General features: G+C 39.6%; 1 protein-coding gene across 1 annotated transcript in view; it reads right to left on the bottom strand.

Annotated features, from left to right (window-relative positions):
- Nucleotides 1–17060, bottom strand: part of LRIG3 (leucine rich repeats and immunoglobulin like domains 3) — a 46095-nt gene extending 29035 nt beyond the window's left edge. The window contains exons 1-3 of the mRNA XM_068669340.1: nt 16577–17060; nt 9039–9110; nt 8733–8807 (exon numbers count right to left, since the gene is read on the bottom strand). Coding sequence (XP_068525441.1) covers nt 8733–8807; nt 9039–9110; nt 16577–16764 — 335 coding nt within the window. The 5' untranslated portion in view covers nt 16765–17060. The remainder of the gene's footprint in view (nt 1–8732; nt 8808–9038; nt 9111–16576) is intronic.
- Nucleotides 17061–19535: the final 2475 nt, after the last annotated feature.

The following is a 19535-nucleotide window of genomic DNA, read 5'->3' as shown; positions in this document are numbered from 1 at the left end:
GCAAAAGCATTTGTCTAGGCTCTCACTACTTTATATTTCTGCTACAACAAACTCTGAGTTTCTAGATACTTCTTCCCTTTCCCATCATTCAATCTAATTGCTGTCATAAAAATCTAGTTTCCATGTCTGCAGGTCTGACTAAGGCAGGTTCCTTTTCAAATTCTTTCATTTACCTCCTCTTAGTCTCCACACCAAATGTCAAAGACTGCAAAAACTAATTCCAGTAAGTTTCTTTGCTCTAGCTTTTTGCTCACAACTTCAGCCCAAGTCACACATGGTTTACCACCACTCTCATTTTTGGGACTTCCTCCAAGTTGCCTTATGCCTGAAGCCCAGTCTGGCATTCCTCTATCCCTTTTTTCAATCCTTCTTCAAAACAAACTCTTCCAGGCAGCATCCAAATCTTAATCCTTCCCATAATAAAGTGGTAACTGAAGAGATGACAAGGCTGTAAAATATTTGACCAAAATTTTCTTAATATTGGGAGCCAGACTTCAGTTCAGTATGCTAGATTTATAAACACACAATACCACTTTCTCTGGCAAGCATAGAAGGGAAAGGCATCCACTCCTACTGAATGCAAGCTTTCATTTTCAAGACTTGCATCTAACCTTCTTTCTTGTGACTGCAGCTTTCTAAATATGAACTGAGATAGCGTTCTGAATTCCACATACAGCTGCTTTTCTCAGCCTACTGCAAGATGGCAGTCTGATTTGTCATTCCTACTCTTATTCCAAATAATCCTGCAAACAAGGGCTATGAAAAAATGTCTTTACTGAAGGCACTTTACAAAAGCTTTCCTCACTGAGATACTGCCAAACAATGAAAATTATCACTCTTATTTCCTATATTTCTTATAGGCAGTTTAGCAGATGTATAAACTATTTTACATGTTTGCTTCAGCTAATTCAATTCTACTTCTCAAGATGACTGTTTGAAGCATGATCTGGAATGTCAATATTTAGATATACATTTCCCTATTTTAAACAGAAAAGGGCACACAATATTACCCAGGGAAGTGGTGGAGTCACCGTCACTGAGGGTGTTTAAGGAAAGGTTGGACGTGGTGCTTAGGGACATGGATTAGTAGGTGACATTGCTAGTAGGATGATGGTTGGACCAAATGATCTTGAAGGTCTTTTATAATCTTTACGATTCTATGATTAAAATAAGACTACTACTAAATAGTACAAAGGATTAATCACCACTTTTTTCCAGTAAGTACATTTGTGCGTAAAATTAGATAGGTATTTTTGTCATGTCAATTAATCAAACCAAGATGAGATAGCACACAAATTAAGAATAAAAAACAGTGATCAGTACATGTTCAAGTACTGCTCCTCCAAAAAAGAAGTGGGTGCAACACCCTCTTTTCATGGTAAAAAAAAAAAAAAAAAAAAAAAAAAAGGAAGAAAACATGAAGATGCCAAAAATACAGATGAATTTACAAATCTTTCATCATAGTTCACCATCTTATTTAGCAAAGATCTGAGAAGCCACTTCCAACTTAAAAGAGTTAGTTTAGTTACATGTAGGAATGGAAAAAAAAACACCTTTTTTCAGACTATGTATCTGAGTTAAGTGGTATGGAACACTCCCATTTTTATTACTTATAAGAACCTGACATTGCAATACCATAAACTACACAAAGTAAAGGTTTGTAACACAATGGAGTTAGCTCTGCCTCCACTGCCTGAAAGCATAAGGCTTTACCAATCTCAGGGAACAACTGTGTTTTAAGTGGAGCAAAGCGCGCTGTCCACAGAGGAAATTTTACTGATGACTGAAATCATGATTAATGAGCAACTAAGCAAGATAAAGGGAAGAAGCTAATATAGTAAGACACAGAGATAAAGCTAGGTTATTCAGATAATATAGCTTTAAAACTTCACAGCTTGCTTATGCAACCTAGTATATTAAACTTGCAGATCTTCTCCAGTAAGTTCACCACGGCCACTGCACAGATTAGGTGAGCAACATGCAGAACCAGCCTTTCAGAGCAAATACCAGTCTCCACCTGAAAAAACTTTTTAGTCATTCCCTGTTACTTTTCGTTTGTTTTGCTTTTTTTTTTTTTTAAACAACCAAAAAAAATTTTTTTTTTCTTCCAAACCTTTGTTCTTGACTTAGATAACTTTGCTGGTTTATTTTCCCTGTAAAAATGAGGACCTGGCACTTTTTCAATATAGCAAATGACTTTTAACTTTGCTTTTCAGAAGTACTCCTTGAACAGCAAAGGCCTGAAATTAAAAATTGAATAATTAGTCATTTTAGAGTGGCTGATCAGAAAATTACATTTAAGTTAGAACAACTTTGCTTACTATGAAAAATTGTGATGCCCTACAGTTAACTGACTACTTCCTAGTTCTTTTGGCCCATTTCATCTCCTGGACGTTTTTTTTTTCCATTTACTTTGTAAGCATCCAGGATGCGACTTCATGTGTCTTCAAAGCATTTAAACTCAGCATATATCAACAAAAAGACGTTACAGACTGAATGCTGTCGAAAGTCTACTGAAAACCAACCCATGGATTCAGCCTAGCAGCTAACAGACAAGTGTACACTTTTCAAGAAACCTCACATTTCAAGATACTGTCGATGTTTTTATCATCTAAGATAAACTGAACAGCTATGTGGTTCCTTGTTTCAACTGCCCTAAAGGCTTCCTGTGCAGGATGGGTTTGAAGAACCCTCCCAAGTAGCAAAAAAAAAACCTACAGTGTTGCAAATTCTATATGCCTCTTACTAAGTAACAATGTAAAACTTGAAAAATACTGTTGAATCATTGCTCCTTTGTTCTGCATCAAGAACTTCATATTTTCCACTCTGGCTTACTAAAACTGACTATGTGTGTTCTAGACTAACATGATCATTTTTTTACATCATCAGCTACAGGAATACTTCTATCTAGATCACCTGTTCCACATATATTAGTGCTTTTAAATCAAAAAAATTCTATTCATCAAGATGGAAAATCTCTTAATTATTTAAAGCACTTCATTTAATGCTAGCCTAATGTTAGAATTTCCCTATATACATGTTGTCGCTTAACCTGGCTGGCAGCTAAACACCGCACAGCCATGGACAACACAATAAAGACTTTGGCATGTATGTCTTTTCAAGTCCCTATTGCTGAGATAATTATTGTACAGCATAACCTGGGTGTAGGTAATAAGAAACTTGTTTGTTTTTTTTTTTTTTAATATTAATTATAGTTCTTATATATTGATAAGAACAATAAAATTTATTTGGGGAGGCAGAATACTCTAATACATGAAGTTGTTCCATCTCTCCGAAGTCACTGACTGCTGTCTTCCATTTTCTAAATCACTCAAAATACAGTACACTGACGATGCTGGATGATGTTCACAATTTATTTATTTATTTATTTAAGTTCTACATATGAAAGAGCATGAGTTTACAATTTTCAAAAGTTATTAACTGAAGTAGACTCTGCAGACAAATGTTGGTAGTTAAATGCCATACAGAACTTTCATATAAGGATGGTGTACTTATATTACTCAGTTTCAATTAATTTCTTCAGCTTTAGTTGCACCGCTTTGCCCTTAGGTTAAAGCGCAACCCGAAGCATCTTTAAATGCCCTTTATCACTGACTGTTGGGAGGTTCCCAATTATTGTGAATGTAACCCAATTTAATTCCAAGTAATCTTTTATTAAACCAAATCATTTCTTGAGCTCTTAACACACCATGAAAACACATACTAGACCCACAGGCCTTTTTCGTATCACATACATTATGCTTATGCATGCATACACAAACATGACAACATTGAACAAAGCCTCAGTCTTGTATGATCATACCTTGATTCTGGTATATAGTAACAGCATTACCTATTTCAAATTAATCAAAGTTAAAGCATAAAAAAGTCACACTCAAACAACATTTGTTTGTTTTACTTATGCGGGTTAAATATCTCTTCCCAAAAGTGGAACCAAGACTTCTTAGTACTTTGTGAAGGCATCAAGTCTACTGCAGTAAGCTCAGATCCTGTGTGCTAGCACGTTTTTTTGTTTGTTTGTTTTTCCCTCTAGGAAATCATTAAAGAGCTTATCTATACTACAGAGACACTATGGAAAAGTTCTGGTAAGTCTTTTGAACATTACTAGCTTACAACCAAAGCAATCGTGCTGAAACATACTTGATTTTAGTATATACTACCTTTATACCAGTACATATAATGGACATCTGAAGTGTAAATAAATAAATAAATCACTTCCACTCTTCAGAGTACAAATATAAAGAATCCGGATTCAAACTAGGTTCAAAACTTTACAGCAATGAAAGACCTAATAGGCAAGGTTTTCTTCCCATGTATCAATATCATGGATTCTAGCAGGTTTTCATGATCCACAGGACAGAATTAGTATATCTTGGTTAAGGAATACCATTAGAATGGGAAACAATTTGAGAATTTTGCTTGTTTTCCTAGAACTAGAAAATCTGTGTCTGGTAGAGAAATGGGCACTGAGGAGATCCACTTATCCAGAAATAATGGAGAATAACTCATTCATTCTCCCCTAAGTAAAGAATTTTCTAACCCAACTCCCTGACGGTGGCAGGGGGGTTGGAACTAGATGATCTTTAAGGTCCCTTCTAACCCGAGACATTCTATGATTCAAAGCAATTTCTACATCGATTTAACCAATTTCAAAAGCACTTCAGGAATGCAAGTTAGGAAACATCTAACTTATTTCAGGTTCTATAGGTAAATATGGCTACATTAATACAGCTACATTACTGTGGATGGCATCCATACTCTATATATTTGTGGTAATCAGTTAGCAAATCTAGTATTCCCTCCAAAACCTGATGTTGACCAGCACCTGGAGTGACCTGGCTGCCAGCTACAGCTACTGTTCTGACTGGTGAGCTGGAAGTCCCTGGAATCAAATGCCTCAACTTCTCTCTTTCTGCCTTCTCTCCCAGAAGATAGTGAAAGACTGTGTGTCTAGGCAGAAAGAAAGCCTGACATTTCAGTTTCAAATAATTGACTTAAATGGTCAATCATGCTGAAGGATATTATCAAACTTTTACAAGTAACAATCACTGTAAAACAGGCAATGCCCAAGTACATTTGCCAGACATTTCAAAAGGAACCTAATTTCAGATACCTAAAAAGTAGTTTGAAGTAGATACCTGAATGGGCTTTAGTGGGCAAGTCATCCGAACTTAGAAAAGACTTCAGGAAGAACAGTTTTCTCCATTCATTCTGAAGAGGATCTACAGCTCCCAACTCATCCTTACTGTGTTGAACTCTCAGGAATTTAGGATAGGGAAGATAAGTCCTACTCTTTGCTCTGTCCAGCAGGTATTACATCTATTAATGTCAGGGAAACCATGACAGCTTCACAGCCAAAGGCCTTCAGAACAGATTTAGCTCAAAGTACCACCCATTTAGTTCATAGGAGTTTCTAGATTCCCAGAAGGCTCAGCAGCTCTCCTATGTAGTCTGATATGATACATATTCATCACATTTTATCTATGCAATGAGCATGTTAGATGCATCTCCAGCCATATAATGAGGCTACCTGCATTTGCTTGTATATTCCTTCACACAGACATATGGTCTTTCCAGGGAAGTGGTGGGGGTGTGCGGGCCCAATACCTTTCTCTCCCATGGTATTCAACTCTGTTGGCATCCATACAAAACAAGAAGTTGGCATCGATGTTTAATATTACCAACAGACTTTGACCATGAGACTGGGAACATCTATTGCTCCAGGTATGTTTACCCTGCATAATTCAGCAGTATGAAAATATCTAAGCTAGATAAATATCAATTAGATAGCTAGAAGTGAGGTAGCTCCAGAAATAGAAACTACACTAACATGATAATCCACCCATGCTTGTTTATACTGCTAAAAGAATTCAGACATTCAGTACTGTACCCAGATACCTGCAGTATCATTCACTGTAGACATGCCATCAGTGCAATTCCTTTTGCAAGGCAAAAAAAAATCTCGCAGAACAGGTAAAATTAAGTCTCCACTGCTGAGCTGACAAGTACTCGGAATAATTTTATCCACTTCACAGAAGAAAGATTCTTGACCAGTAAAGATTTTGGCCAGAAAGGAGGGCACCATTTTCACAGCATTTCTTGAGGAGACCTTTGAAAAAAGAGCTGGCTTTTCACTGACAGTAATGAATGGACTTATACGTATCTTATAAGAAACATAATCAAATCAAGTTTCAGAAGAATAACCACCTCTTTTCCACTACTATGTGAAGCAGGAACAAAGACTCAACAAAGAAACAGTGGTTTGTTTTGGAAAGGTTCCATAAGCTTCTTTGATTTTTCAAGTTGAAAACTGCAGAAAGTCATCGGAAGTGTATTTCAAGCAGTTATTCTTTGAAGAGCATAAAAATTATATTCTAATTGTTCCATATGCGTTTCCTTCGCTTGACATAAGTATCATATTAACTCAGTTTGATACAACCCCTCCAATAACTGAATACATTTTTTACCTCTTAAAAAAAAGAACTATCATTAGATAGAAATATCTGCAGATTTACGAAACTGGTTTATTACAGATTTTTTTTTTTTGCCAGACAACTGCTGCATATTTATTCTTATTTACTTATATCCTTTTTTTGTAAAATAAGGCTTAACATCTTTATACAGAAATAAGTAAGAAGTTTGAAAAAAACCTTTGCTAAAGGAACAAAATGCTTTGTTTTTGGAACAATGTAATACCACTCTAATTATCCATGCCATATGCAAATTATGTAGAAAGAATAAGCAATTGTTTTTAACTATTACATACTGACAATCGTTAGCCAATGTAAAACTTTAATGTGGTTGAAATGGTTCTTTAAGTACTTAATCTCAATGAATCTTTACAGTGGTCATACAATTAGTATTAAATCTGAGTTTGGGCATACCTATATTCAGTAATCTCCCAAAACCATACAGAAGTAATTGAAATTTGAATAAGAACAAGCTATCACCCAACCAGACCAACTTTAACCACACTGGTTGTATGAAAACAACTTTTAGAACCTTCCCCCCCCCCCTTGTATGTGTCATAGTACAGAAAACAGATCTAGTAAAGTTTTTTTTTCCATGTTTTACCACCTGTGCAAAAGAACCAAGCTAGTAACCTATGGATATGGAACAACCAATCCAGCAGCGACTGATTTTCATTCTCTCAAAGGAAAACAAGAATCTTTGCACAGCTGCAGAAGGATGATTTTAGGTTCATCTAAACTAGTTAAGTTTCCATGAAAAGGACTAGAGGTGATGTTAAGACAAATTCTCAAGTTTGTATTCATCACAAATAAGGCAAGACGGTATAAAACTTTATTAAGTTAATATTTCCAACCTTGTGGTATAAAGAACCTTAACAAGGTAAAAAAAATGAACAGGAATACATTGTTTAGATCAATGAAATGCTTAAACTACAGAATGCTATGCCAGTGTAAAAATAATGTCAACACTAATGCAAAATTGAAATAGATGATACGCTTAAATTCAATAGTTATTTGTCAGACACCATCTGCTTTTTCTTTCACTCTTTTCTGATTCTGATCTGTAAGAAACCACATCAGTATCAAATGTCACTTAGTTCTTATTCAAACAGAGCAGTCCAGACACAGCGGCTGCACCAGCTGACTTAGCTGACCTGGGCCTAGAGTAAAAACAAACCCCTATAAATCACCAGATGTAAGCAATTGAATAGTGATCAATTTAATTAGCTGAACAGCTTTCTGAAGTTTACTGTATTGTTTTAACCCTTCAGGCTTCTTCAAAAAAGGTAACTTGCAATTTGTATTCATGAGTGGGATTTAGCCAGAGGGCTACATATTACTAGGCTTAAACACTTTAGATTCCCATTGATAAAACTCAAACCCCACACAAGAAAACATGTTGGCTTTTTTTCTCCACCTAACAGTAGGATACAAACTTTTTTCTTTTTTTTTTAAAAAAAAAAAAAGCATTATCCTCAACATTTTGGAGAAATTAGAACACAAGAAAAAAAATTAACTTATTTCAGGTGAAATGCTCAGGAATAAGATTTCTTCTAAAAATCAGGAAATTTGGTTTGGGGTCCTATACACCTTTTATAATTGTATGCCTGTATTATAGATACCACATCAGGCAACTTATTATTTTTTTCAAACAAAGCAATGAATGTGTACATAATTGTGTCACAACCATATGTATTAACTGCAACTGGAAAAATTTTATGCCACACATAAGAATGGTCACAGAAGGATATTTTAAAGATATTGACACAACATCTTCTAACCTAAGTATTTGTCCTAAAGCTGCGTGTCAAGGGGATTTCCCCACACTGCCCACTGAAATTAATGGATTTCTGCCATGATTTAACGCAACTGGGATTTCAGCCAAGATGTGTAAAACAAGAGTTACACTCTATTATTAAAGTCTGCATTGTATGAGTTTACGTAACATTTACTAATGTTTGTTCAGTGCCTAGCACAACAGGGCTGAGGCTTCTGGGCACTACCACAACATAAATTTATTCTAATGCAGTCTTTGTATCTGAGGGAAGCATAAAAACTACAAGGATTAAGCTCAATTATACACATTTTAAACAACCTGCTAAATAATATGACATAATCAACTTCCTAACCACAAGCCGCTCTATTTCCAATTATTTTACTTTAATCTTTGCAATGCACGTATTTCCACTAACCCTAGAGAGTTAGTTCCACTACATAGGGACAAGAGCGAGATCTACTTACAAAGACAGAAGAGTTATATTTGCAGATACTGGCCCCAGATTTGGAATCATCTCCAGTTCATTGTTGTTCAACTTCCTATTAATATTAAAAAAAAAAAAATGAGTTAGCTTTAACGTAAATCAGAAGTATATACATTGGATTTATTAAATTGCTGGTGTCAACCCAAAGTTTGAAATTAATTCCAGTTTCACTTGATGTAAAATATCAGAGCATAATTGTCAACCTATTATCCCAAGTTACTGATACCCCAGTGATACAATTAACATATACAAACCATTTTTTTAAAACTAAGACAAATTGACTTACACTTCCCGAAGACTATGGAGGTGATCCAAGAAGCTGGTCTTGATTGAAGATAATTTGTTGTGACTTAAGTCCCTATGAGGTTACAAAAATAAACAACCTGTCAGTTTTGCCATAAAATATTGCATATAACAAGACAATTACAATCAAAAATATGTTATCATTCATTTCCAAGTACATAAAAAGTTATTTGTTTTACGTTAGTAGAACTAGAATAGAAACACATTTAAATTTACAAGGTATATAAGTGCTAACAGTTTGATCACTGCCGACAGTGTCAAAGAATTTCCTGAACCTTTTAAAAGAACCGCTCATTTTGTGTTTTGTGTGCGCCTGCGTGTTTATGTATTGAAGAAGCATGAAAAAACACCTCAAAATGTTGATTTACACACATCAAAAAACCCTCTCTTCCAGGCAAAGTATCTGGCTAAAGCAACCTGTTGGCTACAAGGAAAATTCATAAAGACTCATTGCCATTTCAGCCTTGAGTCAATTATTATACTTGCACCATCTACTCCTCTCACTTGCTTCTGCAAAGCAACTCACAAATCTTCAGTACCTTAAACAAGAAAATATACACAGGAAGGCCTAACTTCATCTTGAATTTTAAGGTGTCTGTGCACTATTCACATTATCATTGCCTTACTTGCCCTTGAAGCTCTCAGCTTGTGCCACTCCACACTGAAGATCCCAAAATACAAATTGATGCAGTTTATGAGAGCCCATGTTAGAGCCTTTGCCAACAACAGTTTTCTGTGAAACAGGCTAGGGTACTAAGAATGCAACACACCTTCTTGACCATTGTCAGGGAATTACCTTCCCTACAGACACTGTGTATCTTCACCATATGGCCTCTTGACCATTTGAAAGCCATCATGAATCACAGTCCTAAGAAACATTTGCTGTGGTCTCAGAAGTACTGGAAACATCACAGAAAAAAAAAAAAAAAAAAGAATGGCTATACAGTAGAAGACAGAAGTTAACTACAGAAATTCAAACTTCCAAGTCTATAGAGATCCACGCAAGCAGTACAGATTTACATCTGGCCACGTTACCACAGCTAGCCCTGCTTGAAGACCTCCCTCTTTTTAGTCATCCATTCCCACAACCTGCAAGTTCCTGCTCCCATACTACGACCTGTCATTACCTTATCTGCACTGACAGCGCTGTCTGCAAAGTGCTTGCTGTACATCCTAACACTCAATTTTTAACACAAGCCAGGAAACAAAAGTTCCACTATTCTGAAGGAGTTCTTAACCTCACTTCAGTGAGACCCCCAAAGAATTGCATCAGCACACTTTTTCCCTGTGCTAATTGAGCACTGAAATCTGGAGCACTCAGCAACGCGCCTGGTTGTGATAAAAGCTGAAAGTGGCTTGGAAACAAGGGTGCCGAGCATCACTAGAAGGGCCTGGAAGCCAATGCCTAGGCCAACACCAAGACAGGTCCTCATCAGGCCATGCAGAAGTGAAACACATTTCCGTTTGATTCTTGGGGAAACTCCCATAGTCCCATACTTTTTCTGGAGAACATAATTCAGTACATGGTTGCCTATGCTGAGAGTGCCAAGCACAAGTCTGTGACTGTCACAACCATGCCTATTCTTCATCTACAGTCTTGGAAGTGATGATACCTGATAACCAGCATAACCATGCTGCACATGGATCAGAACTGGTTTAAACCAAGCCAGCTTTGCAGTCTGTGTGATACTCTGCTGTACGACTAAGCCCTGAGCAACTGTGAATCTACAGAACTAGTTTCTCTTCACCCACCACCACAGGTCCTTGGACGCAGATGTAACACTGAGACCCAGCCAGGTACTTAGGCTTCTTAAAACAGCGCAGGGAAACAGCATAATTGTGCTTTAGCCTCCCCCGTTTGGTGCTTTACACAGTACTTTTCCAGTATTGCCTGGACTAGGTATCTGCTTTACAGGACTCTAGCAGCATCTTCCCTGCTATGCCCAGGATGCAGGCAGCCAGCCACCTGCCCCAGTCCTCACCTACGGCACCAGCACAGCCTCGGCAGGAGGCTCAGTGACTACCCACTGAGACCCCCACATGAGGGAGGACTCGGGTCACCCACTTCCCAAATTAGCAAAGGATAGGCAATGCCACCAGTCCCTCCCCCTTTTTAAACCAGTCTAAGTTAAATAATAATAATAATAATAATAATACTCAACAACCACCAGCATTACAAACCATCCCAGCCACATGCACACATTACCAAGGGTACCCCAGCACCCAGCCACTCACTGCAGCAATGGATCAGACCCAGGGAGCCAGGGCGCAGCCGCCCCAGCCTGGCTCTGTCGGGCACAGGGAGGAGATGAACGTCACCTTTCCCCAGCTGGGGCACTTCAAGAATGCACACAGGGCAGAGCTGCAGGTGTGTAAGGCGTTTTTCAGCACAAAAAAAGCTGGGTAGGTGCCAGGGGGAGCCACCTAGAGAAGAGGCACACCCTTCACCACATTCAGGTGGCCACAGAAGGATGTCTTCTGAGATGCAGCTCCGGACTCCCACACCTAAAATACACCTGTGTCTTCTTCCAGGTGTCTAAAACCCTCAAGATTTTCCTCTTTAAAAAAATGGAAAACCAATACAGTGTTAACGTTTTCAAAAAAGCCACAAATGTTAGTTTCATCACTATGATTTTGAGTTCTCCTGTAAATGAGGTTAACCACACTTGAGTTAGAGGACTGCATCTTTCACTGCTTAAAAGTCTAGTGCAAACATTTGTCTGGCCATAGACTTGAGAAAAATCCGTTTGTTTAACATTTGAAGACATCAGCTGTACAGGTTTGATATTCTCATACTGCCTCCTGAAATGTAAATACTGAAAAAATACGCTGTTAAAAAAGATCTAGGTTGTAACAGAAATGGGAATCTAACTTGTTCCTTTAAAGCAGACAGAGTAGAGACAATTTTTACCCTTCAACTTCACTCGGTATTTGGCTTTAGCCTGTAGGGATTATAAGAACTATGCAAATAAACAGACAAAATTTAGTGAAGCCATGGCTGTTAGTGCCTAATTTGTTACTGCTCTTCATACTTTAGACAAGACTTCAGAATCAGTAATTATTTCAACGTTAGTGCTAAAAACCTGCATTTCTTCATTTCATCCAAAAACCCTGCAAAAGGTTTATTTAAAACATGTTTGCCTAAAGGACCCACCAGACAGTAACAGACGTGAGTAGATTTGTTCTGCTGGAGTTATAACATGTTTAAAAAAAAAGAAAAAAAATCTGGCAGAGTCCTTAAACTATAAAAATCCTGCAATTACAACCACTGCTGTGCATGATCACCACACTGGAGCCAGACACTTTCACTCATAGCTCAAGCTCACATCCATCTGGAGTCTATCAAGGCAACCGTGAGCGTAACAACTTGCACTACGTTTCAAACTATTCTTTCGTGTTTGTCTTTTAACACTAAAGATTTTAACACTCTCAGATTTTCCATATAGCACCTACTTTAAAAAACACATCCATACAAATTCCTTATTCGTGGTTTACTCACAACAGGTTGTCAAACACAAACTGCACCTAAAAAAAAAAAAAAAGCCAAAGCAGAACTGTAACAACAAACTCCAGACAATACTGAACTGCATGTTTCACATAGCTGTATACATGTTTGTCTACCAATTGTTGGATAAAGGATGCATTGGATTTATTTTTGTAAATATTATTTCAGTACTGCTGACATAGAAGCTTCAAGAAAAAAAAAAAAAAAAAGCCTTACAAGTTACATTTGTAAGTTAAATCAGAAAGGCTGAAAGTGAACCAAGAGTTAGAACTTTAGTAAAAGACACGTAAGTGAAACTCAAGCCTAAAGAAGTTTCTGAGACTTATAAGCAATGGTTATGAGGCATTTTAAGATATAAAACTCTAGCATCCCTGTCCAGAGCTACAAGAGCATTTCAATTCAATACTTTTCTCCATATGCCTTAAAACACATACAAGGAAAAGATTTGAAAATGAATCAGTATTTTTCCCTCGCTTAGAAATGAACACTGACAAAGTACTAAGATTATTACCACGCATTTTCCATTTCTGAATTTTCCTTGTCTGTTGAAACCACATTACAAGTGAGGAGAAAATCTCCTCTGTGATTTCTTCTACTTCTAGAATTTCAAAAGCCATTACAGATGTAATAGTGAATACCCTCAGAAACTATATTTTTATTAAGAAATTCTTTATAACAATAAAAAATATATATATGCCTGTTCTTCACCTCAGATTCTAATGAAAGTGATCAAGTTTTTAAGGGATTGTACCTACTTTAAAAAGAATGCCATAGTTTGAGGCCCTTTAAGAACCTGTTTTATGAAAGAAAATATTTTCTATATACCATTCCTTTCATATGAACACCTTTCATAACTCAGCTTCAGCATTCAAAAACTAAAACATAACTCTGAACATCAATCTTTATGTGATAAAAAAATGAAAGGAAGGCCTAATGCATAAAGGGAGAGGGTGAGTGTTTCTTCACACATTTTATAAATATAACTTTTAGACTCTAACTTAACTTAATTTACAACACTTAGTTACAATTATCATCTTCTTCCTTAGAGAACTCCGAAACCTGAGCCCCAAGTCAAATTTTAAAATGCAAATCCAGCAACAGCTTCTTAATCAGTCCCACTGGGGCCTATAGAGCTGCTAATTCAGCAGAAATCAGGAGAGCTGAAAAACAAAAAGCCAGGCTGTAGCTGTTTTAAGACACTGATCCAAAGTGACTCATAAATCAGCTTGCTATGTTCGAGTTTTAGTCTGGAAAATATTGAAAAACAGCTGTGAAAACCATACGGCCCTTTTTTCTGGCAATTCTGGTAAAGAACTAGAGGATTTATAAAATGTAAATACTAAAGATGTAATACAAACACAAGTGAAAGCCATCTTTCAGATTTTCCCTTCTGTCTTGCTGACAGTTTTTAGCATTCCTAGGTGAACCTGGCAAGGCATACACGACAATGCCTCTGAGAATTTGCAAACATTGAGGACACTGGCCAGTGTTCAAACTCTCTTCCTCCCTCCACTTCTGGCTATGAAACATCAGCAGCTCTAACACAGCAAAACGTTCTCTCCATCTCAGGACACACATAGTAGAAGTAAATTGAAATCTGACTTTAAAACCATTTGTACACAAAGTCACTATAAATATTTATCTGTGGATTGTTATCATCTGTGAAGGCAGCATTACAAAAGATAGTATTTATGGCTAAAGTCACAGCAAAGCTGGCAATTATACCCTGTTTACACCCCATTTCATAAAGCCTTTTACGGACAAAGCACTAGCCTCGCATTTGCTACAAAAAGGGGGAACATAACTCAGTATTCAGGTTTATCTCCTGATTTCCCCCTTCGCCCACTAGAATGTCACACAGCATTTTTCACATCATAAACTCTTGGTTTATTTCACCAAAGGTTATGAATACAAAAGGAAGTGGAGACTGAAACAGAGCTTCAAAAGCCAGCTTCATCAGATGTCCTTTCTGCCTGGGTGTGTAGACAGCTGGTCAGAGGAAGGTGTTAAGTCCAACATGGGCCTACACCTTTGCAAGCACAAGAGCTTTCCCTACTCAAACACAAGAGTTTTCACCTTGTCGGCTGTAGTGGGTTTACGTTGAGAACATGGTGTAAGAGTTGTTTTCTGAAGAGTATTGGAAATAATGCAATTAAACTACTAGCCTTTGGCTATAAATGCTACGGACTCCCATGGAAAACACAGTCACCATATACCAATAAAATTCATAAACAGTCTTTTACAATTTGTAAATGCATAGTTTGTTGCAACAATAATACAGGCTATTCAAACCTTTTTTACGTATGTAAAAAAGAAGAGCGTTATAATTGTACATGTTGTGCAATCAAAGCTCCAAGCAGCTGAGTAGCTGGAGGTAACAGGCAGCGCCACACTCCTCTTGGTCCCCTTATTCAGAAGAGGGGAAAGAAGAAAGAGCAGGGTACTTCTAAGGCATTTGACACAAACAAAAGAAATATTTACACAAAAGCAGCCAGACCACATGGCTTGGTGACACCTACAAAGATGTACTCCTGTGAGTTTAAGACCAAGTGACACAGCTGTCCAATGAGTAATCACAGCGGGGTTTCTTACAACAGACCAAAGCTTATTTATACAAGTGGAACTTATTTTCTCACACTTTTAAAGGAATGTGAACTTACATAAGGACAATTTACACTACCAAGGGAATTCTAATTAGAAAAACCTCCCCTATGCTAACAAAAAAGCCCTGCAATGTGTTTTATTGTCTCTTGGTAAAGTAAGTGGAATAGACAAATTTAATTACTGCTAATGCAAAATAGTTTAAAAACAGCTCTGCAAATAAAAGTTCTGTGACTTTTCCATTTGTTTTTTGTTTAGTGGCCATCACATCTGAATTTTATCTTAGCAGCACTAAACTAGGCTCAACTATGAGATTCAGCAGTGAAGCTTAGCTTAGCATCAAAAATACCTTAAGTTTGGTCAGAAAACTTCAGTTTTCAGTTTAACTTCAGTTACGTTAGGTAACTGAAATAGTTCAAAAGAACAGGAGGGATGAAATCTAATAAGAAGTAAAACCAGTTGTTGAATGTAAAACAGATCCGGTATTTGATTCATATGCTTCAATCACATAAGCCAAAAGAAAAAAAAAAAAAAAAAAGTTTCTTTCCCCTCACACTTTCCTACACTGCTCATGGAAACATTCACCTCCTGGAGTCACTCATATGTTCAGTTCCATATGGTGTCAATACAGCCATCCACATTTCATGAGTAAAGCAGCATGACCTCCAGACGAGGCAATTGAACAGAATTAGCCACAGCTAATTGAAAGTCTTCCTGTTTACTTTAAAGTCCTTATCTCGATCTGCTTTGGAAATGTAATAGAAAATTAATACGACTAATATAGAAGATACCAGAGTGACAAGAGATTAAAAACAAATGTGCGAAGTCCCTCAGCACTTTTCAAGCTTTTAGAAAGCTCTCATGATTTATGCTTTGTCCATAAAAGTTTGTCACTGCAGGTAAGTTTTCCACACATGGCATTTCACTACGTGCTAGTAAGTTTCATAAACCCGTGTCACCGAACCAAACTTGGCGAGGTCCAGCCCTAGTAAAGTTGTTTAAACCAAAACCATCAGTGAACGAAGCCCAAGAGCTGCACAAATAAAACCTAGGCCAGCATGAGAGTTTGGTTTTTATTTCCTGACTCAGAAATCGATTTCACTTGGCGATTTTTGCACGTTCCTAGAGAAAGTCATTACAACAACTTTCCTCCCCCCCTCCTTCACGGGGGCCAAGGCGAGCGCCGCCGGCCGGGCGCGGAGGGCTCGGGCTGGCCGGAGCTCGCTGACAGCCGCCCCCCTCCTGCCCCCTCTCCATCCCTCTCCTCCCTCCCCACACTCGTCCCGCTCGGCCGCAAACCCGACATTTCCCTCCCCGACCCCCTGCCCTCCTCGGCCGCAGACCGAGGCACCCCGAGGGGCAGAAGATGGCGGACGTGCCCCCCCCCCCCCAAGTACGGAGCCCCCCATACTCACAGCTGCACCGCCCCCCGCGGCAGCCGCTCGGGCACCCGGCTGAGCTCCAGGCGGCTGCAGGCGACGAGGTGCCCGGCGCAGCGGCAGGGCACGGGGCAGCGGGCGGCGGGGCTGCCCCCCAGCACCGGCGGCAGGAGGAGGAGGAGGAGGAGGAGGGCGGCGGGCGCGGCGCGGTGCCGGCGGGGCATGGCGGGCTCGGAGCCGCTGCCCGCGCTGCTCCCGTCCGTCGAGCAGCCCGGCTGACACAGAGCCTCTCAGCGCGGGTGCATGCCCCGGAGCCGCCGCCGAGGGAGGTGAAGGCGGTGAGGGTAGAGAGGAGGAAGAAAAAAGAAGAAGAAAAAAAAAAAAAAAAAAAAGTGAAGGGAAGAAGGGGGGAGTGGGGGGCACGCAGCGCCGCCAGCCACTCGGCAAACTTTGCAGCGCCTCAGCCCGCCTCCGCCCGGCCGGGGGAGCCCCGAGCGCGGCGCGGCCCGCCCCGCCCGCAGCCCCCTCCCCCTGCCGTGTGACAGCAACAGCCCCGGGCCGCCCCCCGGCCTCGCCCCGGCTCGGGGCGGCGGGGGCAGGCGGGTCCCGCCGGGGGTGCCCGGGTCCCGCTTCCAGCCCCGGGAGGTGGCTGAGGGCCGGGCCTGGCAGCGCGGCGGGCCCCGGGGCCTGAGGGGGAGAGCGGCGAGGCCGTGCTGCGCCCGGGATTCCCAGCGAGCCCGCTCAGCGCCGGTCGGAGCGGTCCCGGAGCTGCTCCGGAGGCCCCGGCAGGTTCCCAGCCAAGGCTGGGGTCACTGGCATGTAAAAGGTGAGGTGAGGTTAACTCCTGCCTTCCGGGTCCTGCGCGGCTAGTCCAGACACAGTAATTAAGCCCATTATGTTCCCCACAGGATCCCAGCTCCAGAGGTTCAGGGAAGTAGGCAGGGCGTACAGATTCCACATCTCTGAGGTAATCTATGTAATTTAAGTAAATACCTATTGTTCGAGTTCCATATGGAAGCCCGGACCCTGTAGTGGATGCAGTTATTGGAGACGTCGCACGCCCCTGCTCAGCAGCAGCAGAGCATCAAACTGCGTGGACCCTGCACTTTGTGTCCCACCTGTACATACGCACATTGCACCTCAGAGATGGGAGATGGCCTAGGCATCGTGTCCTGCAGCACGGAGAGACCCTTACCTCCATTACCAAGATATGTAAGGCTGAAACTTTTTTATTGTTCCCATAAGTACCCCAGGGAACAGGTTACATTACAGAAACAAAACTACACTTTAAGTCAGAAATCCCAAATTTGCAAACCAAGCAGGCATGCCATAACTAAGAACACTCACGTGCCGCTGGCAATGCAACTATTTCAGGTGCACAGGGTACACAGAGCGATGTGGTATTTTCTCAGCCTCTGATCAGTTGACCGCTGGTGGTCCTTAAGGAAATCACTGCAGAAAAGCAAACAAACACTGCAGAAATAAACATTTTTGTACACGTAAAAGCAAACAAGCAAACAAATGAAACACAGGATAAATACTAGTGTATATTTGCAAGTTATTCTAATTTATTTCTTGTAAATTAAAACTATCTTGGGAACATTGGTATGCCATAATCATTCTTTTTGCAGCCGTCTTCTTCCCTTCAAAGCCATTAGGTTGACATTAGATTAACAAAGCCTGTGAAACAGTGAGCTGTTCTGTATCCAGTAGGAAACAAGTGGACAGTGCCAAATTCAGATTTTCAAAACTATACATCATTAGCAATCTTCTGTTTCAAAAGTGCTAGCATTTGTTCTAGCTGTGCAGTTGTCTCACACCATTATACAGGAGACTTGAACATGTTGTTGCATTCATTGTTTAGGCAAAAAAGGCTGTATTTGCTAGTTCTGCAAAGTAGTCAAAATTCAAGATGATGATCCTTATGTTGCACCAGAGAATTATTGCACACCTTACTAAAATTAAAATTGATTTAAAGTAACCAAGCTCTGTACTACAGTTCCCGGAGTACACAGCAAAGTGCCTCTTACTTGGGAAAAGCGAGCTTGTCTTATCTTGAGTGTTGGCAAGGGCAGTGATTCACTGCTAAGTGGCAACAGAGTCATTAAACTGTCAGTTTTAACATACAAGGGTAAGAAAAAATACAAGCAAAGCATTCTGTACTTAGTTTATGATAGCAGTGAATAATATATCTGGTATATATGTGTAGTATGGAACAAGAAAAAATCTGAGAAAAAGCAGGGGAAAAAGTGAAAATACTGAAAAGGGCAAGAACTTTTGTTATTTTGAAAACAATTCATGCATTCATGGAATACTGTGCCCTTATAACACACAACCTAATGCATATTTAGTGCTAGTAATATATGAAGCTGTTTTAAATTAAGAAAGGTAAATCAATTCAGAAAATTAAGCCATTTGTCTTTGCAGCTTCTTTTCTCTGAATACTCAGAAAAGCATTTTAAAACTGATTATATTATGAATTCTGAAATGCCTGTATACCTTCAGAGCCCATGAGAGGAAGTCTTTCTTTCCACAGGGAAGAAAGACTTTTGTTCTCTCCAGAAATCTCAGGGACCAATTCTGCAACTGATATGAACGCTGCAAGGGCTGGCAGCCCCCAAACCCAGGGGTCTCTTCATCATTAGTTTTAGTTGAGAGTGCAGTATTATTGTACATAAGCAAATACTAATGGGAGACTTCCCATTCTTCATGGGTTTGGCTGGGCTATATCTGCCCTAAGTAAGCTTCTATCAAAACGAAAAGTCTCACGTTCCCCCACCCTATTATCTCTACATGTAACAAGGCTTCTTAGCGACCCTTGTTTGTCATTGGCATTAGTGTAACTGCAGAGTCAACATGATGAAGAGAATGATTTGACTACAAACCCATCAAAAACAAAAACAATCACCCACCACCACCACCTTCCATTCTGAACTGGAATAATTCCCTCTTCCAGTTTTCCATGTAACTGTACAGGGAAGCTTATCAGTCGTGA

The sequence above is a fragment of the Anas acuta genome, chromosome 1 (assembly GCF_963932015.1).
Source record: "Anas acuta chromosome 1, bAnaAcu1.1, whole genome shotgun sequence".
In the NCBI taxonomy this organism is placed as follows: Eukaryota; Metazoa; Chordata; class Aves; order Anseriformes; family Anatidae; genus Anas; species Anas acuta.
This window is presented reverse-complemented; position numbering and strand designations above follow the sequence as displayed.